At 44.4% G+C, this 25,233-nt stretch overlaps 1 protein-coding gene across 1 annotated transcript in view; it reads right to left on the bottom strand.

Moving 5' to 3' along the window:
- VIT (vitrin) overlaps positions 1-25,233 on the bottom strand; it is a 101,239-nt gene that overhangs the window by 7,563 nt on the left and 68,443 nt on the right. Inside the window, exons 9-12 of the mRNA XM_063078526.1 lie at positions 19,762-19,806; positions 18,236-18,298; positions 14,331-14,478; positions 1,241-1,344 (exon numbers count right to left, since the gene is read on the bottom strand). Of these exons, the coding sequence (XP_062934596.1) occupies positions 1,241-1,344; positions 14,331-14,478; positions 18,236-18,298; positions 19,762-19,806 (360 nt within the window). The remainder of the gene's footprint in view (positions 1-1,240; positions 1,345-14,330; positions 14,479-18,235; positions 18,299-19,761; positions 19,807-25,233) is intronic.

Below are 25,233 nucleotides of genomic sequence, written 5' to 3'. Positions count from 1 at the left end.
GAGTTATGAGGTATAAGAAAGCCTCCCGAGCCTTTCCCAAGTGCATATATCACACTGTGCTGCACCACAGGAAGGTGACAGAGCCAGCTGTAGAAGAAGCTTCCTGACCATGGTGGCTTCCTGGCTGAAGCAGGTTCTGAAGAGGCTGCGGTGGCAGAATTCAGGAAGCGATTTCCTGATCTTGGAAGAGGCAGCAGCTCCCCTGCAGGCCCTGGTTCCTCAAGAAGCCATTAGAAGTCATCTCTGAAAGCTCAGACTACAGTCTGCTTCTCCAGCCCTTTCAATGGTTCTCAAAACTATTTAATACCTTGAAATACATCCCTTTCTGCTTGAATCAGCTGAGTGGATGCTGTTCTCTGATGCCAAACCCTGAACAATACAGAGGCAGGTTAGAACATGTTATCTATGAAAACGGTATGCTCACTGGATTAAGACATACTCTAATTTCATCAAGGAAACAGAGTGCCTTCTGGAGTTCTTCTCCGTTGGAATGTTGCTAATAAGCATTAAGTTGAAAACAAACCAGAAATCAACTCCATCATGTTTGTGACTTTAGAGATGTACTCCATACATCTCATTAGCCAGATTTACTGTAACTCCAAGGATGCCCCCTCAAAGACTGTTCTGTTCCCTGCATGTGCTCCATGCCAAGCAACTGTGGCTCTTTGACAGTCTTTGAGCTTGGTTAAGTGTGAAACTGTTTCCTCATGTCCAATCACCTGTGGGTGAACTGATAAAAAGTAGTTTCTGGACATGCCCCAATGAGGACTGACCTTGGACTTCTGATGAACCCTCCCCCACCCCACCCCAAAGGAGACAGCTTGAAACAGAGAACATGTCTTTCTTTGCACAGTCATCACTACAACAATAGCTGATTAGACCAAGATTCTCGAGGGGTGCTGAGGAACTTCCTGTATGGAATTGGTTACAAAATTTAATGTTAAATAGCTGATGACTTGTAGGCCAACCAGGAAATAGTCACGACAGCAGTACTGCTCGTCCTGAAGAATGCTGCCACCCCCAGGAACTAAGCATGCTGGAGCTCTGCTGCACATGTGTTTTAACGACTCTTGCCCCCTGAATTCATGATAGTATTTCAGAAAAGATACAGATGTTATATGAGTCATTTCTTGATGGATTATTAATATTTTTTCCTCCTTCTATATAGCATGTTAGAAGAGAACCATTCAGAAAGAGAATGATGGTACTGAGATAGAATTTTCTGAGTGCAATCACATACCTGCATTAGAAAGCCCTCCTTTCTGGGTAATTTTCTCTACTGCTGTCTTCAGATCTTGGGAATTCATGTGAGTCTTGAGGTTAAACTGAGTAGCAGGGTTGTCTCTGAAGAGTGAGAATGAGAAATAAAAAGTAGCTGCAAAGTTATTACCTTTGGAAGAAGGTAGAAATTATGGGTGATTTCTTTATATACAAATAGAATGGAAGCTGCTTCAAAGCCTTAAGCTGTGGTTTGTAAAATGTCCCACTGTGGACATAGGTAATGGCAAAAGAGGAGGACTTGGATCTTCTGCAGTGCGTGTAGAGGAAAGCAGGCTATTTCAGGACTCAGAAGTGTGTTCTACTTTTGATGGTCTCATTTCCTAGTTGAGTGATTTTGAGCAGTTACTTCTCTGGGCTTCAGTATCCTCATCTAGATAAAAAAAAACATCATCATAACATCCACGTCCATATTGCTAATGAACAGGACTGTGTCAAGTGGGATTTTATGTAAGGTTCCCACCTATGGAGTGCCCCGGCTCCCCACACTGCCTGGCCCTCCTATCCAGGAAGAAAATGTCAGCTGTCAGCCACTCCCTGGGTCCCGCTAGCACTGGAATGGCATGTAACGGCGGTGCCTAGGAGATGGCTGCTCTGCCCTTCTCATCTCGTGGCTCCCATGACTGGCTGATACTGCTCAAATCTCACCCAGAAGGTCAACATCTGTTTTACTGAAGGCTGAAGAAGATTAACTGGGGAAGAGTTGGATGAATTCAGTGGGGAAACGGAATGAGAATCCTCTTCTAGAGAGAAGTCTCCATGGGCAAGCCCTGAGAACAGGCTTGGGAGCTGCTGAGCAGAGGGCGTGGAATACCTTTTATGACCAAGCAGAGGAGTGCCAGGAGGAAGAGGGCTCTGTCGGGGGTGTGTGTGTGTGTGTGTGTGTAGTGAGATCACATCTCATGAAGAAGTAATGACACTGAGCCCCTGGCAGGGCCACCTCATGGGCAGGTGACCTGTGCAGTCACCCAGGACCCAGAGCTCTAGAGAGGCTCCTGCTGCTGCTGTCTTGAAATACTTGATCATTTTTGAACAAGGGGCTGTGCAAATTACGTAGCCAGTCCAGGCTACAGGTTCGTAAGTCCTCAAGAGGGGAGAAGGAGATTTTTAAAAGCAGTCTTTCCACAAATACCAGAAGTAGACCCAGGAGGAAACAGTTTTGGATTCAGGTGGGAACTCCAGGTGGCTGACAGCAGATTCTTAGCGAGTCCATGATGACTGGGACAGGCAGTGCCGTCACCAGGGAACCAGTCACCAAGACCTGAGAGAGAGGAGACATTCTCTGCCTCCCTCGCTTCCTCCCATCCCTATTTTCCGACTTTCCTATCTATTTCAAGGTGCTCTGTGTTATGCCCAGAAGGCAGGTGATGTACAACTGCCACCTTCAGGGAAGACAGAGGAAATTTAAAACAAGTTCAACCAAGGTGCGGCATTGGCAAAACCCAACCAGATGATATTGCACCTGATGAAAACCAAATTCCGTGTTCAGGATTAAACAAAAACAAACAACAACAAAGAGGGAAGATGTGGCATTTGAGCTGAGCATGACCTTACTACAAACCTGCAATGTAAAGGGTCCTGATCTGGAGGCTGCTGTCATAAAATCAGGGCTGAGGAGCCATGCGGGGAAGGAGCCCTGTAGCTTTCACCTTGTACTCTTTCCCTTGGCTCGAGGTTTATGTTCATTACAGGGCAATTTCAGTAAAATGCTGTATTTGCCTCCAGCCATCCAGGCTCACACCCTGGACTCATCTTTACTTACTCATACAACCCAGCAGTCCTCACTTGTCAGGTCCCAGCAATTCCTCTATATACATTCACTGGCTTTTATTCCCTCTTCTGTATTTCTATGGTAACCCCAGTTCAGGCCCCCTCACTTCCAGTCAATTTTATTATAAGCTTCTGCAGTGCCAGTTGTATGTGTATCTGCCAGAGGACTCTTCCTCATGTTCCACTCAGTTCTGACTGTCAAATTCCTCTCCTCAAAAATCAGACGTTCCCATTGTTAAACATCATATTTTTACTTTCAAAGCATCCATAATTGACTTCCAACCTATCATGTCAATGCTGTTCTCTCTCTTTCTCCATCCCCTTCTCCCCTTCTTTTTCAGGATATCCTTTATTCTAGTCATAATGAACTGCTCAATATTTCCCAGTTTTCTAGCTTTATGCCTTCGCTCATCTCTTTTCTCATCTTGAAAGCCAGATTTTGTCCACTTTCCAAGCTCCCACCTGTCTCCCTCACCCCAGCCCCAGCTGACAATCTCCGAGTGTGACTCGGCTTTCTGTAACCCATAACGTCTTGCATAGCGCATGGCACCTGCAGGCACTCAGCTAACAGTATTGAAGAAACAGACATATTTTTGTTCCACTTCTCTACATCTCTACCTCTAAATGTTGGTGTTTCCTAGAGTGTGTTACCTCCACCACACGCCTCTTCTTCACTTTTGTACTTCCCCGGGAGATCTCATCAGCTCCTGAGGTTTGGGGACCATTCATGTGCCAACAGGTGTCCAGAGCACAAGGGTCTGGCTGGCCCTCTCTCTTGAACCCCCAGACATACAGAAAATGGCTCCCATAATCTCCACCTGGAAGGCACTTCAGGTTTGACATTTCCAGAACTGAACTTATTTCTCCTCCAAGCCTGCTTCACCCAACTACCATCTCCCCTCTGTACTCTCTGCCATCAAGTCATCCCAGCATGTGCGTTTTGACACTCCTCATCAAATAGCACATCCTGTCAGAGCTCTCTCAAATATCTCTCATATCTCTCCCATCTTTCCCATCCCCAGGTTTGGACTTTCATCTCCTCCTTCTTGAACTATTGCCAGAACTTCCTACCTGGTCTTCCTGTACCCAGTGTGGTCTCTGCAGTGACTGTTTTATCCAAGGGGCTCTAAGGGCTGCACAGAGGCAGATTAAATGGGAAGCTAATGATGCCTCTTCCAAGGAGCCTAATTTTGTATTTGTAATTTTGCATTAGTTTTCTTAACAGAGCTCCCAAACTGCATAAGCTTCAGAGTCCCCAAAGTCTAGATCTTCCCCTAGTGACCAAAGGTTATGAACTTTTTCAGAGCTTAAAAAAAGGTGAAAACAAACAAAAAAATTGGCTATCAAATAAGAAATTGCAAAATTGATGCTGTCAATAATAAATATGTAATTGCCCACCAAACATAGCACTATATATACTTCATTAATTGTAAAATTTTTAATTTATAAAATTTTAATGATATTTGAAAATGTTTTGTGAGTTCAGATTTCCTCACTTTGCACAATTTTCCACGTGTCCGATGATTGTCAAGAAATCAATTACAAATTAGAAAAGTCAATTATAAATTAAATGTTGCTCATAGACAAATAATTTAAAAATAAAAAATGTAAAACTTTCTTTCAAAAGTTTTTACAGAAATAATGTATTTAATGTGGAATCTGGTCACCTAGTTATTTTCATGATGTTCCTCCTGTTGATCATTAACGCAGGTGTCTCAATGTTGAGCACTTTACAGGAGCGATTGTTGATTACCTGTCTCTTTCCTGTAGTACATCTACAGTTGAGTCTTCTTATTCACAGCAGCTATGTTCCATAAAGTTGCCATGAGCATTGAGTTAGTGAATTAGCACTGAATTATTTCTTACAAATAATTATGTGTCATATTTCTTTACAATAAAACATTAGCTGAGAAGGGTTTAACATTTTCCTGACCTTGGGTTACGTGACTATAAATTTCTTTGGCTTTTACCATCACAACCACTATGTCCACTATGTCCACTATGCTTTTTTTTGTTTTTTCAATCAGTCATCATCTCGTGAATTCATCACTTCATCACACCCTATAGATGTTATTTAAGTACTTTCAGGAATAGACTCTCATGCAGATTAGCAAATTTCCTCTTCTTTTTCTGAATGCACCAAATTATTGATTCATTAACATTGAACTCATGACAAACAGAGCTGTAACTCACGCCTGAGGGAAGCCTAACACTTATTTTTTCTGTAAACACAGCCTTCTTGCACTTAGGAACACTGGACAGCATTTCAGCACTACATTTGGGGGCCATTTAAGATAGTGAAATCATCAAAGAAAAGCACAAAAGTGTGAAAAACTTGGCACTAAATAAACTGTGAAAAGGACACTTGAAAAGAGTTGAAACAAGAGGGCAAGGTGTGGCCCTGCTGGACCTTAGCTGGGAGCATGTGCCTATGGTGACTCAAATTTTGTCCCTTTGCACATGTCTGAAAAGGACTGTGAAAGTGCTCTGAGTTTGGGGTTAAAAATAAATTTAAATGTTAGTGAGTAGGCAAATTTGCAAATATAGAGTCTGCAAATCATGAGGATTGACTGGAACCTACTTGAGAACAGGCATTGTCTCCTAGCTCCCGTTCCCTAGTGCTTGGCATCCAGGAGGTAACGGGTAATTGCAGAATAAATAAACAAGAGAAAGCAAGCTCAGATGTCCTTTCTTGGGTCACCCCAGTGGAGCTGAACACTCTACCTCTGAGCTCCACACTGATCACCCTCTGCCTCTATTACATCACACATGTAGATGAATCAATCTTTAGGGGCATACAGATGACCTATTCATACAGCTAATGAATAGCTGCTTTTAGTTTTATTTAATGTTATTTCTTTAAAAAATATTGCCTCCCTTAGATTGTGAGGTCCTAAAGAACAGAATCTCTAATGACGTTTATTTATTTATTTTAGTGGATTGAAAGGTTGGATCACAGGACCTCTGAAACCCTTTCCAATTGCAAAAATTATGATTGGGGGAAAGGCTGGAGCTCATCCATCAAGGGACTTAAAGGCAAATGTAATAAACCACTTAGATGAATTTTACATCATATCCCCTGCAAATGGCACAGTGCTTAGTACATGGCAAGCACTTAATAAATCTTTGTTAAATTGTACTCTAATTAAATCATAGGAATGCGTGACAAATTTTTAACCTACAGGCTGTGGCAGCTCTCAGGACCACAGCCCATGGGTACGTGTGTCCTTTCTCAGGACATATGTAGGCTGATGGCCTGACACTTTAGCCTGGTTACTTTTCAGACATGAGACTATTTTAAAAGTTCAAAGAGGTATGCCACTATTTTTTTTTAACGTCATCAATCTTTTAATTTGTAATTTTATAAAGTTACTATTGAAAGAAAACACAAAATTTTTTCTCTCAGCAGCATCAAAGATTTCCTTTGAAAATAACAGAAGAAATTAACCAAAGAGGTTTATAGCTCAAGGAGAAAAACTTAAATTGCTGTATTGTTTGGAAAAAGAGATAGGACTAATGAAGAGAAATTTTAGGGAGCCAGAAGTTGGCTGTGCGTAGAAAGGGATAATTTTTGCAATAGAAAATGGTTGCCCTGTGAATGTTTAAGAAGCAAAAAGAACACCTATCAGAGATGGGCCCAGGTGATTTCTAGGAAGGCCTGTGGGCTGGGGACAGGGAAGTGGGAGGGATCATCAGTGCTTCTAGGCCTCCCTGATGATAAAATTCACCTGGGGTGCTCGTTAAACTATACAGGTTACCAGGCCTCTCCCTGGAAGAAACTCCATCTGGTATGAGAATTTTTTTTAAGAGATCCACATGACTCTTATCCTCAGGATAGTCTGGGAAGCCCTGGATTCTAGAGGACTTCTGAGGTCCTTTCAGTCCTTAAGCTGCCATTTTGTCAAAGTCCCAGACTCTACTGGTTTACCCCATAACATTTTCAGTTACATGGAATGAACCTCTTAAATAAATCTTTATGCCGGTACAGAAATATTAACTAAGCATATTTCCTCCAGCAAGAATCTTACAAACCTCTTTCCTCCAACAAGGTATCACATTAAGGTTATAATTAACCTAACCATATTTAGTCTTTTAATTTTATTAACTGGCTAAAATGTGATGCTTTATGGACTTAGTCAATGAGATGACCCATGCCCATGAAATCAGGAGGATGTTCCAGGGGACATGCTGGTGGCTGCAGGTCGGGTGGCAGACTTGTCTCTTCAGATTGAAAGCCATTCTGTTCCCATTCCCTCAAACAGCTATGAGCTCTGCTAGAGCAGCTATGGCCAGCCCAGTGTGCAGTGGCCAGGGACAGCCTGCTGAGGGACTCTGGACAACCAGCCTCCATGAATGGACATCAACTGGTCTTTTTCACATTTCCTAGCGTCAGAGAAGGGGGAGCAGGGTCTTATAGTCAAATTTCATTTTTAGATTGGTGTTTTTTGTAATTAGTAACAGTAATCCCACACATCCACTCACAAGAGTAGAAAATTAACCCACATTAACCTCTTCCTGCTGGAGGAAATGTGGACATGCAATCTGCTGGTCTGAAAGTCACTCCTGAGCCAACTGGCTCACCAGCTGCTAATCTGTAACCACATCACAGTTTGGTGAGTGCTTCGGAAGTCTCAGCAACAGAGCTTCCCAAGCTCAGATGTGCATCCAGTCACCTGGGGATCTTGTTAAAATGTAGATTCTGATTCTGTAGGACCAGAGTGAGGTCTGAGGTTCTGCATTTCTAATAACCTCTCATATATTACTGTAGATCATACTTTGAGCAGTAGTGTCTTAGAGGATGCTTTAAGATCAAGAAAATCAGGAGTGGGGCTGCCAGTGATGAGAGGAAGGGAAGAGAGAGGCTGAAGAAGGGAGGAGGCTGGAGCTCCCCCAACCCTCCGGGCTGGTCTGCTGGGGGGAGATGAGAGGGGACAGGGCACGAGATTCACCAGAGAGGACAGCACAGGCCTGAGGGAATAGTAAATTCACTCCTTGGCTGCACAGTAAAAATCACCTAGGGAGCTCTGAAAAACAATGATTTCCAGGATCCACACTCGGAAATTCTGATTTAATTGACCTGAGGTTTGGTCTGGACATCAGGATTTGTGAGTTCCCCAGGTGGTTCTCGTGTGCGAGGGTGGCCATCTGCTTCTCCAGCGGGAGAATAATCTCAGGGGGACCCTGGACAAACCCAGCGAATGTGCCATGGGAGTTCAAGGGGAATCACTGGTGGCAGTTAAGTGCAGTCATTTTGTATGTACTTCCAGGAGAACTGCATGGTACGAAGTAGAAAAACATAAGACTTGTGTGCAGGTTGTATTCGCAGCTCACTTGGCTAAGGAGTGAGGCTTGCCTGCCCATCTCTCAGAGAGAAGTGGATGGTGGGGGAGGGGGCTGGAGAATCAGCTCAGGCGAGTGACAGGTAGCTGTTCTGAGTCCTGTTACTTCCTGTAAAGGAGCTGCAAGAGCGAAAGAGCACTGGGGTGGAGCTGAGGATCCATGTTCCGGACAGGTGCTGCCACACTGTACTTGGGAGGTGAGCTGTCCCTTCCTGTAAAGCTACATGACTGTGCCAGCTGTCGGGTTGAGGTAATAGCTATGCTAATTGTAAGGCTAGGTATTTCATAACTAGAGCCAAAATGTTTCATTACTTTAGTTATACCAAGTTTGCATTTGTATTGTCAGAGCTAGGGCTCAAATCCTTCAAACCCATTATACAGACTGGGTCACCAGACCCCCCATGCCAGGCTGGGTCACCAGACCCCTCACATGCAGGTCCACACTAGGTAATTGAGAAAGATCCCGGGAGTCATTGGCAGATGACACGAGCTCAATCCTCAGCAGTAGCCACAGCAGCAGTAGCAGTGGCCTCTTGGGGCATCCTGGGGGCACTGGCAGCAACAGCCTCCAGCAGTAGTAGCAGCCTCCCAAGGGCCTCCCAGGGTCATCCAAGGGGCGGGGAGTGCCATAAATCAGAGCCACTTGTCCTTTATACTTAAGTCCATAACCCAGGACACCTGAGTGCACATCACAATTACATTAGTCAATAGCCAAGGAATACCTGGGCACACGTGCATATTTACATCAAATGCTTGGCAAGATTCTGAACATCTGAGGGGCCCTGACCATTTTCCTATATTTTCCCTACACTTCTCATTTTGGGGAGTTGGTGATTCTGCACCTGGGCTACACACTGGAATTACAGATCAAAATACTGACTTCTGGGCCTCATCCCCTTGCCAGATATTAGTTTAACAGGTCTAGGGTGTGGCCCAGGCATCAGTGTTTTTTTAAAAGCTTCCATGTAACATCAAAGTGAAGTCAGAGCCCCATAGTCCCTCCTGTTCTGAAGGCCCACGGTGGGTGCTGTGACTCACATCTGCTGGGCCCCAGCCCCTTCCACCCCTTCCTTTGCTGCAGACACACAGAATGCAACAGAGTGGTCCTTGTTGCCAGCTGTATTAGGTTCTTATTGCTGCTGTGACAAATGACCATAACATGAGTGGCTTAAACAACTCACACTTTCTAGTTCACAGTCCTGGAGATCGTAAGTTTGACAGGGGTCTCCAGGGGCTAAAACCAAGGTGTCAGCAGGGCTGTGCTTCCTTCAGAAGGCTCCAGGGGATCTGTTTCCTTTTCCCAGCTTTTAGAGCTGCGTGCATTTCTTGCTTGTGGCCCCTTCCACCCTCCCTAAAGCCAGCAATACTGCATCTCTCTGACCTTTCTTCTGCATTCACATCTCCCTTTGACAATAGCTGGAAAAGGTTCTCCACTTTTAAGACTTGTGATTAGAAAGGGACACTCAGTCTAGGATGATCTCCTCATCTTAGAGTCCTTAACATTAATCACATGTCCAAGGTTGCTTTTGCTACGTGAGGCAAAACATTCTTAGGTTCCAGGGATTTGGACATGGACAGCCCTGGGGGTCATTATTCTGCCTACCACACCAGACTTGATCCCTTGCTCTTTTCTCCACTCTGCCTGTCCTGCACTTAGTGGCTCAACTGGTCTGTAGGAGCTTCTGGGGACCCTTCCTGCTTTGAGGGGGCAGAAAGGGATGCTCAGAAAGTGCATGACTGTGAGCCTTCAGTCCAGGCTGAGAAGTAAGAAGACTGAGTGCATTTCGAGACTGCTGCAAGCCTTATCCAGAGCTGCTCTCTAAAAATAGAGGGCGACTGTCATAGACCCACGGGCAAATAAAAGTTTATTTCCTTCTCAAATAAAGAAAACCCAACATTTCACTTTATTCTAAAACTGTTTTCCAATTTTGATATCCTAGGGTTGATTACAAAGTTCAAAAGAACATGTGCGACTGTTCTGTTTTTACTGAAATCAGGGCCTAAAAGGAAAGCATATGGAAGGTCTAGAGGGTGTTTGTCACCTGTGGCTCTAGGCCGCAGATGAAATGCTCGCTGCTTGGCTGAGTTCATTCTGTTTGCTAGAGTTCTAACAGCTGCTTGCCCTGGCTGTCCTTTCACTTAGCCTTTTAGTGCTCCTGTTGGTATTGAGCGCAATTATGAGCCTGTCTGTTGTATAATTCTAACTTAGAATGCATGTGCAAGGCAGGGCCTGATCCTTGGCCTTTGGTTCAAGCACCATGTCTCAGTCTTCAGGATGGTGGAAAGCCTCCATTATCAGAAGCTTTCTTGGCAGATCAGCAAAATATTTGCTCTGAATACAATTTTGTTTGACATTTTAGGGATTAACCCAAGAGTAATATTTGCTCTCTTCCCCTGGCCGAGCATTTAGCTGTGTTCTTGGGACAGCCACTCAACCCCTCCGACTCTGTACCAAACACTGCCTCTCTTACTGGAGGTGTGTGATGATTGTGGTAGGAATGCTGTGGTTGCCGACAGGTTAACACGATTGTGGGTTATGGGGCCCTTCAGCCGGGAACATGGGAGAGGGAGTGTGCCTGTGCCGCAGTGGCTGTGACTTTCCCTGGGCCGGGACCAGAGGTGGGAACTCAGCCAGTGCAAAGTGAAGTTATGGAGGAGCAGAGAGCAAGAGGCTGGCAGACGCTGCCGGTGCACTGAGGGGGGATGGAACAGACAGACAGACAGCCGTAGAGATGCATGGAGGGACAGGGGCAGGGGGACAAGCAATGACTTGTCAATCCTTTCCATACATCTCCCTTCACGGGGGCTACCTGAGCGGTTTTCTGTTCCTCGCACCTCAAAGATTTTGGAGTAGGATACTGAGGAATCAGGATGCGTTGCAGTTTGTAAATCTGACCATTTTTGTACCTCTCATATTTTTATTTATTATTTTCCTTTTGTTTCTTGTTAAAATTTAGTATGAGCCTTTTACATTCTAAATGTAAATATTTTAGGCCCTAAGTTTAAAAGTCTAAGTTCCAGCATGGCTATCCTAAGGAAGATTAAGGGAAGGAGCCTCCTGGGGGAGCTGTGTGGAGCAGCAGAGATGGTAATGGAGGCGAGCAGCCTGAGAAGAGGAGCGATCTGAGCTACTGAGCCCTCCTGCCCCAGCCAGGTCCTTCTCAACCTAGGCCCATCCTCGAGTGCGTGTCCTTGATGAGGTGGTCATTTCTTTACAGGGCCCCCTTTCCTCACTGGAACACAAAGAGGTAGAACCAGGTGCTCTTCAAGGCCTCGAGGCTCTGTGATTCCAAGAGAGCAGGGACAATTCCAAGCGGGAGTCAAGAGGGCGAACCAGATTAGAATCTGGTGCCAACCTACGATATACTAGAACAATCAGATTCCCAACCGGCCAAGCTTTTCCTTTCCAGAAACGCAGGCCCCAGATCTTCATCTATCTCCTACCTTACCCTCTCCTGCCCACTCCCTTCCTCTGAAAGCACAAATACATTTGATAAGGACAGGATTGAAGGGAGCGCCCCAGGTGAGGAGGTTGGGTGACTGAAATCAAAAGCAACTTCAGCTGGATCACTGTGTTTCCCCTTCAGCCTCACTGCACCCTTCTTAGGCTGCCCTCTCCTTAATTTTGTTTCCCACACTCCATGGGTGGATGTATAACCTCAGTGCAACCCATCAATTCATCATTGATCATCCCACTTCTTTGAGCCCCTGAGGCTGGAAGGAAGGGGGAGGCAGCTCATCTGGTCTCTTAGTCCAACATTCATTTATTGGATGTCTTCTGAATACAGACTCAGTCACTGAATTACACAGCGCCAGGGCTGGCAGAACCTTAATAAATCATCCGGTCTGACCCCCGTGCTTTACAGATGGCAGCACTTACATGGAGAGGTTAAGTGACTTGCTTAAGGTCACACGGCAGAGCTACGGGCAGAATTCAGATAGCCTGTCAGCAGTTCACTGCACTTTCTATTCCACCCTGTTGCCAAAGGAGGGTGAAGATGATGGATTAGTTTATGTGAGCATGAAACAGACGAAAACACACACATTTCCCTTAAGTGCTCTGAATTAATAAGGACCCTGGATGGAATAAAAAAGCAGACAGCAAGGGACTTTTTAGGAAGCAAAATTGGAAAACATGGGGATAAACTCTTTCTTGCAAATGGTGGTCACGTTGGGAAAATGCGGGAGAAAACGTGTTCTGGGAGGAAGGCGTGTTTACTCTTTCCCTTCCCTGCTACATGTGCTCTTTAATCTTCTCATCAGCACGCAACACTGTTCTCATGCCATTTTTCTTTTCCTTGACATATTTATGACCTTATTTTCATATTATACTATAAACCTTGGTACACACAAGCTTTTAAAGCAGCTATTTTTAATGCACGATAAGGCAGCAAGTTTTGAACCCCCCAGTAAAACTGACTAGGGACATCTGGCACTAAAACACTGCATTTCCTCCCTAGAAAAGCCCACTATCCATATGCTATCTTTAAAAAGTAACACAGGAATAAAAATGAGTTGACATTTTGAAAACAGGAAAACAATAACCAAAAAAACTTATTCTCTTATTTTAAGTCAAAAGCCTCAAGATAGATCATTTGGCATTGAGAGGTGGCATTTGCAGCAATTGGTTATTTTTATATTATTGACTCCGACTACATACAGGTACCAGTTAACTAATCTACTAATTTCTCTTCACAGGAATAGAAAATAGTACTAAATGTGTTAATGGAATTTCATTCTAAAACTACAAATGTTATAGGTTCTTATGAAAATAAAGCATTTTTATTCATTTCTCTTGACAACTCAAAAATAAATATTCTAGTGTCTTCAATATAACAACCCCAGTTAAAATGCTGCTTTGGGAAGACCTTGGGAAACCTTTGAAGGGACTGGAGAGCCCCTGGGTGTTGTCAGGTGTGGGTGTTTTTACTTTTTAGGAGGAGTGAATAAGCTGTGGCTGTAGCTTCTGAGCAAGAGGCATCAAGGTCTATGTTATTTTCCACTTCCAAGGGCTGAAACTGCAGATCTGTGGGGAGGGAGGGCATATGTAGTGTCCAACGGTCCTGGTCTTTGGTCCAGGTGATAATTATCCTGTCCTTACTGGTTCTTGCTAAAAAGACCGCTATTTGAGATGTATGCACAAATCTGAGATTTATGCATGCTTGCTCTTATAATTGTTTATTATCTGTCATCTGTATATCTGTTTTAGGGAGAAACCTTCTCATATGTGAAATAAGATTGATTTATTTTCCCAAATAAGAGAAAAGAAGGTTGAAATGGGATGTTAATATGAGCCCTCAATTTCTACCCTAAGTAAAATAATAAAATGGACTGGGGACAATCACCTAGGTGCTCAGCTGACTGATGGGGGCCATTTCTCTCCCCTTCCATTCTTCCCCATTGCCAGGTGAGCTTTTCCAGTACCAGTGCAGAGGCCTAAGGTTATTTGGAGAAAAGAGAAAGAAGGACCTAAAGCACCGTGTTCTTTAGGCATCTTACCTATAGATGGATAGGTGTAGCACAGCGTGCAGCTCCTCAAACAAATGCTCTAACAGTCTGGGTTGAAAGAGGATCCAACCTTCTTGACCCACAGATGAGGAAATTGACTATCAGAGAGGTGAAGGACTAGCCCAAGGCCACATAGCCTGTTAGTGGCTGAGCTAAGACTTGCACCCAGCTGTCCTAATTCCCAGTCAAATAAATACTCTACAATAATGTGTGCAAATGCCATTTACTTACGAGTCTGTAATAACCTGTTCTTCCCTTCAGGAAGTCTGAGATTTCTTAAATGGCAGCTGGATTGCTTCATTTTTTTTTTTCACTTACATTTGTATGAGGAAAGAGAATGAATTTGTGCTCTAGGACATTTTGTATTATTTGTGGCTTAAAATTAAGTGTATGGCATCGCTTGGTTTCTGGGTCCAGAACATTAAGTGCACTTACCCATATTGGACAACACCCATCAGTGGACCAGCAGGACCAATGTCAAGAGCTTGGGCGACGTCAGCTAGGAATTGCTTCTGGATTCGGAATCGACGTTTGCCAATGCTGGAGCTTCCATCAATTAAAAACGACAGGTCAACTTTGCAGTCTGAGGAAGGAAAAAGACTGTTATTCTGATGATCTCCCATTGCATTCAACTGAGCGTCCTCTCACTCTCCACCAGAGACCCCTGGGATGCCAATGAAAAGAATGTAAAAAAGAGGTAGTAAGATGCATGGAATACCCATTTATTTATACCCTAACAGAGTTTCCCTGAGCACCAAGATCCTGGACACTTGGGTTAGTGCTTATTCCCATAAGTGTTCTAGAATTCTATGTGCCAGCCACAATTATAGACTTCAGAAACAGTGACACCCCAGTGAAGCTTGGAAAGTCCCTCAGAATAGTTTCCCAGGCTCACACCATATAAATGCAGACCTGCAGATATGGGAATTCATCAGGACTGAATCTCAAGAGCTTGTGGCCTTTTACTATCATCCTAACTTTTTAGAAATATGTGTTAGGTATTTGTAAGGTGTGAAAGAATCTGCAGAGCCAATGCTGAGGGAGGGCAGGACATGTAGAATAGGAAATTAATACCAATCTTTTTCTTCACTTCCCTGGGTAAGGCATCTCAAGAAATTATCCATGTACACTCATATCTGCAGGATGTTAGCACCTGTTTGCAGCTGTCTTAGATTTTTTTGTTTCTCTTTGTTGTGATAAGGACTTAGGATCTCTGGACCTCTGAATATATGGAGGTTAAGATAGAGGTGGCGAGACTGGTGGGTCAGCAAGCTATTTTCAACCATTCAAATGCTAATAGGAATTAGTGAAAGCCACACAGGCTAATGGAAATTAGTGTTTTCTTTGCTTTCAACTGAAATATTATTTCAGTATGGTAAAACTGATTATTCAGCGTGGAACCGAGGTCCTTATACAACTATACAACTCTTTGATTAATAAAAAATAAAGTGAATTATTTAACACCTGCAATTTGGGAGACAAAAATATTCCAAAACAGAGTTCCATGGAGAATAAAAGAGACAGTAAAGTTAGGAATTCCTGGGCTGGAGTGTCCAAGAGGGCACAGGGCCAGTACTGACCCTTATGGGTGGGGGAGCAGCTGCCCAGACAAGCCTGCCTTTCTCTAAACTGTGCACAATCAACTGGCCATGTTCTCTACATTGCATTGCTTCGATGGGACTGGAACCTTCCTATTCTCCAGGAAAAGCTCCATAGGTGGCGTGGGGGTGGGGGTGGGGGCTGCTGCTGCTTTTCTGTTTTTTTAATGGAAGCAATGAATGGACACAAGTTGACAAAGTTTTAAGTAGAAGAACTGATGAGAAATATTTATTGATGAATGATACTGCAGAATTGTCAGCTTAAGGAGAAAAGTCCTGAGAATGTGCATTACTATCCTGCAGTGGTGCATGGCAACCAACCAGAGAAAAAGTAGGAGATGACAAGCACCTCTATGGGTCTGGCTGACTTTGCCTAGAACCAGGGCGCTGGTTTGTGCCTCAGCTCATTAGCAGATCCCCAAAGCTTTTACCTCCTGTCTGCCTGACGTTCAGTGCCTACCAATTTTTCCTGTTCAGTTGGCTTCCCCTGTCCTTTGCTGTCCCTAGACTGCCTATACCCAAGCATGACCCATGAGATGAAGATTGGAAGAAGCAAATAAAATCCAGAAGTGGAGTTTAACGATACCACTAAAACCTGGGATAAAGCAGAAGGGAAGCCGAACTGCTGCTATAGGGCTTGTCATGTTGTTCCCAAACAGGCCAGATCATTTTTTTCCTGGGTCTGGGCTTGCAATGTGAATTGTTGCCAGCAGGTGGCAGTGGTGTTCTTTAGGGCTTGCCACCCACCAGCACCCACGGTTTGCTAGAAATCCCGACTCTCAGGCTCCATCCAAACCTATAGAATCAGATCTGCATTTTTTAACAAGATCCCCAGGTGATTCCTGTGCACAGTAAAGTTTGAGAAGTACTCCTGAGGTGAGGTTTTCCTTCCAGATGTCAGCAGATTAGTTCAATATGCCTTTTAAAATAAAATATTTTTTTGAGTAACTGTTCATTAGAGGAAGGACCAAAGGGGATTTTCTTTTTAAATGAATAAAGTACATGGATTTTGTAGCATCTATTTTGGTTCCTCACATTTTTCCCTCCTTATTTCCTACATCTTGAACTGTGTTCAGGATTGATGCGTTCATTTCATAGGTGGGATTTAAGAAGATAAGATGTTTCTCTGCTTAGTTCTTTTTAGTCGCTAACCTGATGGCTGATATTGGGGTCACTTTTGCTCCCCCTTTCCCAAAATGCATTAAATGACTGGTTCCAGTTCAGGGCATTTGCTTACTGAGACCTGGTGGCTTTCCCATATTGAGATGAAAACATACTCATCTGAAGATGACAACATCAATACTAATGGGTAGAATTGGGTTATAAAATGTTCCTCATGAGAGATTTATTACAGTCACAGAGGAGGACAGAGGCGGGAGGATGAAGAAGAAAAAGTAAGAAATAGTGGCTATGGGAATCAATCTACCAATTGTCTTAATTGCTTTGGTTTTCAACATGGTATAGATTAATATATTTTTATAGATTAATTTTTTTTTATAGATTAATGCTTGTGTTGTTGTCCAATACATCAGGTCAACCCTGGATGCATATTAGAATCGTGTACATATCAGAGCTGCTTATGCAGCTTCTGCAAATAGAGATGCCTGGGAATCACTGTGGGCAGTGCTTCTCAAGGGTTAACGTGAAAAAGAATCACCTGTAGGTATCACTTATAGAATCTGTAGGTCTGGGGTGGGGCCTGAGACTCTGCATTTCTAACAAGCTCCCACGTGATGCTGATGCTGCTAGTCCTCAGACCACACTTTGAGGAGCAAGGTCTAGAGAGAGTCTGATACAGTAGGTATGAGGCAGGAAGTAGCATCTTTAATTTAAGAAATGTCTTCAGGTGATTCTCATATGCTGCCAAATTGAGATTCTCAGGCCACTGGTGGCTGACTTGTGGTGACTTTCTAGGGGGATTTGCAAGTGCTTTCTTTTCATACCTTGAAGGACACTACACCATTCTTCTTTTCCTCTCTCTCTCGTCCTTCCTTTCTGATATCCTCAGGTGGCTTCTCCTCCATTTAAACCTGTGGTTCTTCAGGTTTAAGTCCTCTGTTTCTTCTTACTCTATTCTATGTCCCTAGGTCACATTTTCTGTTCTCATAGCCCCTGTTTCAAATGATAGCTCATCGTCTTCAAACTCCAAATTCTGACTGAGCTGTTCCTTCTGAATGTCAGTCTGGGTAGCCATCTCTGTGCTAGACCAAATGTCCCACAGCAGATGATGGACATAAACAGTCTCCCTGTCCCCAACTTGCTTCATCCCCAGTGTTCCTCACTGCAGTACCATTCACCCAGCAGCTCAAATCATCTTTAACTGCTCCCTCTCTCACATCTCCACCTCCAACCCTATAGGTTTGTCCTTCTCTATATCTCTTGAATCTGGCCATTTGCACTCCCCACTGTGAGCTCTGGCTACCATCATCCCCACTAGATCACTGCCCCCGCTGACCTGCCTGTCTCCTTTCATCCATCCTTGTCTCCCCTGTTCCATCCCATTCTTCACCCTGTTGCCATAGTGATGTTTAAAAACTCTGATCCTCTCTCCCTCACATACACAGACAGTTGAAATCCTTCAAAAGCTTCCCTTTCCTCTTAGAACAAAGTGACAGAAGAGAGGAGATAAACAGATCCATGATAGGAGAGAAGCGGGTTTGAGTGGGAGTGAGTGGGTGGAGAGGAGAGAGAGCAGATCAGATGTCAAAGCCACCATAGGTTTCTAGTTGTCAATTAACTTACTTGGATCTCCCTGGGATACTGGCTCCAAAGACTGTGTGCTTAATTCTTCTTTTGGAACAAATCCTGGAAAAAGCAGTAAAACTTTTGGTGACTTACAAGCACAGGAAGCATCTGGCCTTAACCCAGGGAAGGGGACATAATGGATATTCACACCCAGCTTGGGGCTTGGCTTACTGTCATCTCCTCCACACCACCCCATCCTGGGAAAATAAGAATAAATCAATATTTACTGATTCTGCTAAGTGCTCATGGGGTATTTGAAATCAGGAGACTTGCGTTCTTCTCCCGTTAACTTATTCTATCTGAGCCTTAGTTTCTTTATCTAAAAGCATTAAACACTTTGCCAGTGGAAATTATCCCTCAGTAAAATTAGAAAAATTTTAAGGACAAGCTATGTGTCTCACTCCTCATATAAGCCTTCACTGTGCCCATCACATGTAGGTCCTCTGTCAACATTCGGTGATTGACGCAATGGATAAAGATGAGTAAGACACAAACAAGGAGGACATCCAGTGAGAGCTGACTGTAGAAAAGCAGCTCAGCTAAGAGGGTCTGAAATGCACGGCTTCCCCCGCTGTGACAGTGTAGGTGAGACTGCAACAGGGCCGGTAGTTCTAAAGAGCCATGTACCCGGGAGCCAAGGTCACAAATATACCGTTTAAGAAAATACAGACAATAAATGCGAATCGTTTTAGACCTGGTCAGACAACGGCTTTCTCAGGCAGAACCAACTCGCAGGACAGGAAGTGAGTCTCCGGTTTTGAGGACGCCCGGAAGTTCCGGAGTTCTGGGCACTGGAGGGACGTTCGGGGGTGTCCGCTTGCTCTTGGCTGCAGCGAGTTTTCTACTGCCTTGTTATTTTTTTCCAGTTTGCAGAGAACATTCTTTCATCTTCACGTGAGGTCAGCTAGCTCATCCCACTTCCTCACATCATGTTAAAGATTCACTTTGGGTGTCTAACAGTATTTCTCAGCCAGGGGCCTCTCAGGGCAACGCCCCAAGGCCCCACGTGGGAGGTAGGGGACAGTGCAAGTCCACAGGCCGAGTACCTCGGTCTCCCCCAACAGTAAAGTCTTCCCTCGTACCAAGAGCTGGGAGGCCTTGTTTGTTGGAGTTTCAAGCATTTAATGCTGTGAACAGCGAACACGACCCAGTCGTGTGAAGGGAAAACCCGAACACCGTTTTGTAAAGAAGGAAGGGGAAAGAGAGGAAGTCGAAGTGTGCTGCCCGACGGAGTGAGGGTCTCAACCCATTTTGGGCCTGGAGAATTAACTCCCTTCTGGCTTTTTCTCTTCACGTTTCCTTTCCCCATTTTGTTATCCAGTGTTGAGTCTTACCCCAGGCCTCTCTAGGGAAGCTAAAAAGTGCCCTTTGCAGGACCCTAATGTTAGAGGTGGAATCCTGTGCAGAGGCGGCTCCAGCTGAGCTCAGCCTCTTGTGCCACCAGCTGGATTACAGACTCTCCCAGTTTGTAATCTTATGCATCTTGATGTAGTCGTGGCCAGGAGGTTGAGCTGTATAATTACCTGCATCTAAAAGGACCGATCCGGGTCTCCACAAGTCCATTTCTCCTGATTTTCAAAATTAAAAAGAAACAAACTTGTTACTTAAACCAAACTAGTGGAAGTTCTCAAGGGAACTGCCAGGATGGGAAGGTTTCCCAGTTGTGGCAGAAAGTTCAGTAAAGAAGCATGGGACCAGAATTTTGGAGGAAGCAACCTGAATTTGGTGTGATTGTCACATCTAAATCTCTTAAAGACAGAGGCATAAACATCTTTGCCTGTTACTTTCTTTCACTGTGCACCAAGAATCATGGAATAATAAGAATCCTAGATTCAAAAATGATCTGAAACTTCATACAGTCCAAACCACTTCCCAAACTGCCTGTACAACATTCCTGCCAACTGAGTGACTGGCTGGTGCTTGAATACCTCCAGGGACAGGGAACTCATTACATAGTCAACCAAAGTAGTGCATTTCTTCTTGAACTATTGAGACTGTGGGAAAAAAATTTCACTTCTATCTGAAATCTTTTGCCCTAAATCTTTCTCCATCCACCTATCTATCCATCCATCCACATTTATTAAGCACTCAATATGTGCCTAGTACCATTCTAGGAACATTTGTCCCACCTGTGTGTTTGAATTCTCTTCCTTGGAACTATTTAGAACAAATGTGGACTCTTCAGGGAGCAGGCAATCCACCCATTTGCTGAGGTTCCACTTCTCATGGTGTGCCTTGAGCAGAGTGAAGCAAAGTGGCACCTGGATTCTATGTGCAGTAAGACATTTAACACCCTTCACCCCAAACTGGTGCTGATAAAGTGGAAGAGGAGGTGAGGAGGGGAGAGTCTTACTCATAATCCCTGATCTGTTTTGGGGAATCATGCTGTGAGGGGCTCAGAGGCAGCACAAACACGTTAGGAAGCCTCATAAGGACACAAAAATGACTGTTTACTTTTCTCTCTCCCTCTCTTCCACATCCCTCTGTCCCTCTCTGTCCCTCTCTTAGCTCAGAAGGTTGACAGCATGACCAACTGTTTTATTTCTTAAAGGCTATCAGCTTGGCTCCCAGCTGGAATTATTAACACACTGAAAATAAGTGGTATTTTTCTTTATGTGATTAAGATGCCAGGCAATTTTGAAAAGCAATCTGTGCTCTTGCACATTCTGGTTTAATGGTGAGAACTGAGTTTAATCTAGCTCAGCCATTAACCAGTGTGTGACCTTGAACAAGTCTTGTACCCTCTGTGAGCCTTAATTTCTTTTTAAATAACAGCAGATTGGGTGAGATGGTTTCCACTTTCAAAATATTTATGATTTATGTTTAAACATTCTGCTTCATTAGCCTTATTACTCTATCGCCACCTACTGGTGAAGACAAGCACTTTGCTCTTTCCCCCCAAAACATGCTGGTGGCTTCTCAGTTTTTGTCCAAGCACTTTCGAATGTCATGAAGATTAGAATGCTGCGTGCTCTGTTTCTTCAGCAGGAAATAAAGAGTACCCTGGCATCAGGGATTTCCAAGCCTCTTCCTCCTTTCCTGGATGCCTGTCCTTCTATTAATGACACTTTAATTATTTGGGGGACAAGTTTGAACCAAACTACATTCATCCAAAAGCTAAAGGCTGAAAAATATTTGAACAGCTGAGACTTGGTGTTTTTTGGACTTGGTAGTAACGAGAAGTAAATTGTGAGAACATTTGTGTCCTGGCTTCAAGGAGGAATGGGGTGATATGGGGAAAAAAGAAGTCAGAAGACCCATCCTGTTCCTACCAAACACTAGCTGGTGGCCTGGGGTCTCACCTCCCTTCTCTAAGGTTCATCTACAGTTTTCTCCTGTGAAAATCTGAGGTCATAAGCCCTGTCCTGCCTGCCTCACCTGGAGGAGACTCAGAGGAAGTAAATGTGTATAAAACCACCCTGGAAAGTATAAGTCACTCTTAGAAAGCAGGGAGTTATTTTTGTGACAATCCTTGCTTGGTCCTCTTGAAACAGTCAGGTCTAAGAGAAGTGTTGCTTCTGAATGATTTCCATGGTAAAAATGTAGAAGCCATTAACATTTATTAGCTTGCTCAGTGTCAGGCACTGACTAAGCACTTTACCAGTAATGGAGTCATAATAACCCTGTGAGTGAGGAACAAGTCGGACCCTGTTTTTCAGGTGAAGGAACTGATGTACGGGGAGTGGCAGAGGTGAACTTTAAGCCCAGGCAGGAAGGCTCCAGGGACTACACGTGAGGAGGAGTCACTGTCACTTCAGAGTCTCAGGGCACTCAATTAGGCCACTGAAGAGCCAGGCCTGGCACAGCCACCTGTAACTCACCCTAATATAGCTAAGTCTTCAAAAGGGCCTGGAACCATCCCTGTTCCTAAGACCCCAGCAATGAACTTTGTACTGGTTACAGCTCCTTCCGTTCCCCTGTACATCTGCAAGTCACCAGCACGGAACCCAAGCGGGAGCTGCGATACACAGCCCTTGGGGCTGGCTCTAAAGTTTTGCGGGAAATAAGCCCAGGTGGCCCTTCGGCTCCCTGGTTTCTCCCCAGTGACTCCCCTGGCATGCAGTTTTCAGGAGGGAGTGGCAGTCTGAAAGGCAGCAGGCCTCTGGAGCTAGGGGAATCTCAGGGCTTTCCTTCCCTTCACCTGGCTTCATGTCCCAGGGGCTGCACATGTCCCCCAGAGGGCTTCCTCTTGCTGTATGAAATGGGAAGCACTGAGACAGCTGTGCCAGCAGCCCATCGCATGGGGACTTTCAGAGAAGGCTGAGTACAGTCTGAGGTCCTGGCCATGAGCCATTGCACTGGGGAAGCATTGACAGTCCCAGGTTTATAAGTGGGTAAACCTCCAAGGCTCAATGTGGGATATTTGTTTGGAACCTGGCACCTTTTCTCATAGAAATAACATTAACTCCACAGGTTAGGTTTCCAGGTCAGTGAAGCTTAGGGGACTCAAGCAGAACTCATGGCGCCATGAAGCCAACCAGCACAAGGATGTTTCTAAGGAAAAGTCACCTGGTTCTAACTTGAATTATCAGGAACCCTACACCCCCACCTTCCCCTGGGAATACAGCGGGAGCAGCCTGCCCTGACTGAGAGCACCCTGGTAGGAGTGGAGGGGACTTGCATTGGGGGCCTGCTGTGCAGGAGGCAGGGGCAGGGCTGATGACCCCGGAGGGGGAGAGTGTGGGACCTGTGAAGGCAGAAGGTCCAGCAGCAGAATCCTAGAATCTGAAAATATTTGATTCGTCTTTGCAGTTCTAACGCATAGTACAGTGTCTGATATACAGGATGTGCAAAAATATTTTTAAAAATTAAATTACAGTTCCCTTACAGTGAGAATGGTGGCTTAAAGGTGGGGGGGGGGCAGTGAAGTTGCATTTTGTAGGCAGAAGGCATGTGGGAGGGGGTTGCAGCAGTCACTCCTGGGTCATAAATCTGGTGTCCTGTGGAGGAGGGAATGAAATATCGAGCCCGATGACAACATTGTTAGGTCCATAGGTAGCTGTCTGTGTCTGCTAATGGTTCAATCTAAACACAGAAGAGGTGTTTATTGGGGCTCACAGGATTCCATCCCATGTGATGTATTTTTATCAGTGACTGGAATGATAGGGCATGTTTATCAATCTTGCAGATGACACAGAGATTGGAAGGATAGTTAACACGTTAGATGACAGAATTAAGATTCAGGAATGTTGTAACAGACTAAACTGAGGGAGGATTTAATAGAGATATGTGGGATATTCCAAAACTCAATTGTACATAGAGAGGATTGAGGTGACCTGTTTCCTCTATAAAAGTACAAGAGAAAAAAAACCTGGGCACTTTAGTTAGTGCCAGCTCAGTAGAAGATGAGCCAACGGTGAGACAGAGCTTCCCCCAAATAGAACTTGGGATGTTTTAGTGGAGTCAGAGTCTTTAGGATGAGAGAGGTGATTCCCTGGCACACAAGCCTTGTGGCATTGGTTTTGCTCTGGGTGCCTGTTCTATGAATCATTAACAGACTGGGTGTACTGCCAAGTTACGTAAGGACCTGTTGGAGGGACTGGAGAAATCTGTCCTGGAAAAGATGAGATGTAAGAGAGGACATGAAGTCTAGTTTCTTATATTTGAAAGGTCTCAAATTTGAGAGACTCTCAAAGAGTCTCAGCCTCTTTATGTTCTTAAAAATTATTGAAGACCCTGAATAGTTTCTGCTTGTGTGGGTTATAGCTATTACTTTTTATCATTTAGAAACTCAAACTGTGCATTCTTTCATTTGAAACATAACATTAACTAGCAATTTTTTTTAACTATTAACTCATTTAAAAAAATAATAGGGCTATTATATTTTAACATAATGTCAATTTTTAATGAAAAATAATTGTTTTCTGAAACAAGAGTTCAGTGATAAGAGCAGCAAATTTCATCAGTCTGTCATAATAGAAGACAGCTGGAATCTGACATCAGCTCCTGCAATCTGTTGTGATATGTTGTTTTTGTTGAAGTATATAAAGATAATCTGTCCTCATGCAGACACGTAGTTAGGGATGGGAGGACCTCGTAGAATCCCTGAAATCAGGGTCCTCAGACCCCACTTCGGGAACCACTGGTTTAAATTAGGAGTGATGGGCTGAAGCTCTAGATAGTTATGTCTGACAAAGCTGTGCTCCAAATGCAGAGGCTGGGAAATTCCCAACCACGTGAAGTTAGCCCATGTAGGGGAAAAGCCTCTGTCTGACACTGCATAAGTGATTCGTTTTTAGGAAATTGGACCAGCTGCACTTTATACAATTCTTTCCAATTCCATGATCCAATGATTTTATAGCTGAGGAAGTGGGCGACACGCCTGATACAGAAGACTGTGTACGAGGTGAGAACTGGTTGAAGGCTATCTAAGAACACTGAGTGTTCTCACCTGCCTTCACTCAGACGTGCAGATGGCTTCCTGTCCCTGCAGGAGCCATTATGGGGTTTCATGACTAGTCTAGCTCTGAGCACCTTCCTGCTGGGAGAGTCCTCCAAGGAAGGACATCTTGAGAGTTTCGTGGGAGGGTCTGAGGTGCTCAGCGCAAAGTTGCAGGGCTGATGGTGAGGAGGAGAGAAGCAGCAGAAATGGGGAGGATTTGAGGGTTAAAAGGGAGCTAAGAACATCTGTGTGGGTCAAGAAAACAATGTAATTATCGAGAGCATGAGGCGGAATAGAGAAGAAATAGACTCAGAGCTGCAGAAGTACAGGATGATGAGGTTAGACAAAGGCAATGGGCCAAAGACACTCAGCAGAATACAGCCTTGAAACAAACCTTGAAATAAGGAATCAGGACACTGGCCAGGACAAGGACTCCAAGGCCATCTTAGTCCTCCATGAGCCCACGGGACTGTTCAGGAGGCCAAGCCATGGGGCTCTCTCTCTTTAGGTTGTCAGGCAGTAAGAGATAAGAGATGGAGATGATTGCCAAGCACCCTCCATAGTCTGATTCATGTGGAGTGTGTGGGTATTTGTGCTTTATCCCAGAGGCCAG

This window comes from Cynocephalus volans, chromosome 14, assembly GCF_027409185.1.
Source record: "Cynocephalus volans isolate mCynVol1 chromosome 14, mCynVol1.pri, whole genome shotgun sequence".
In the NCBI taxonomy this organism is placed as follows: Eukaryota; Metazoa; Chordata; class Mammalia; order Dermoptera; family Cynocephalidae; genus Cynocephalus; species Cynocephalus volans.
This window is presented reverse-complemented; position numbering and strand designations above follow the sequence as displayed.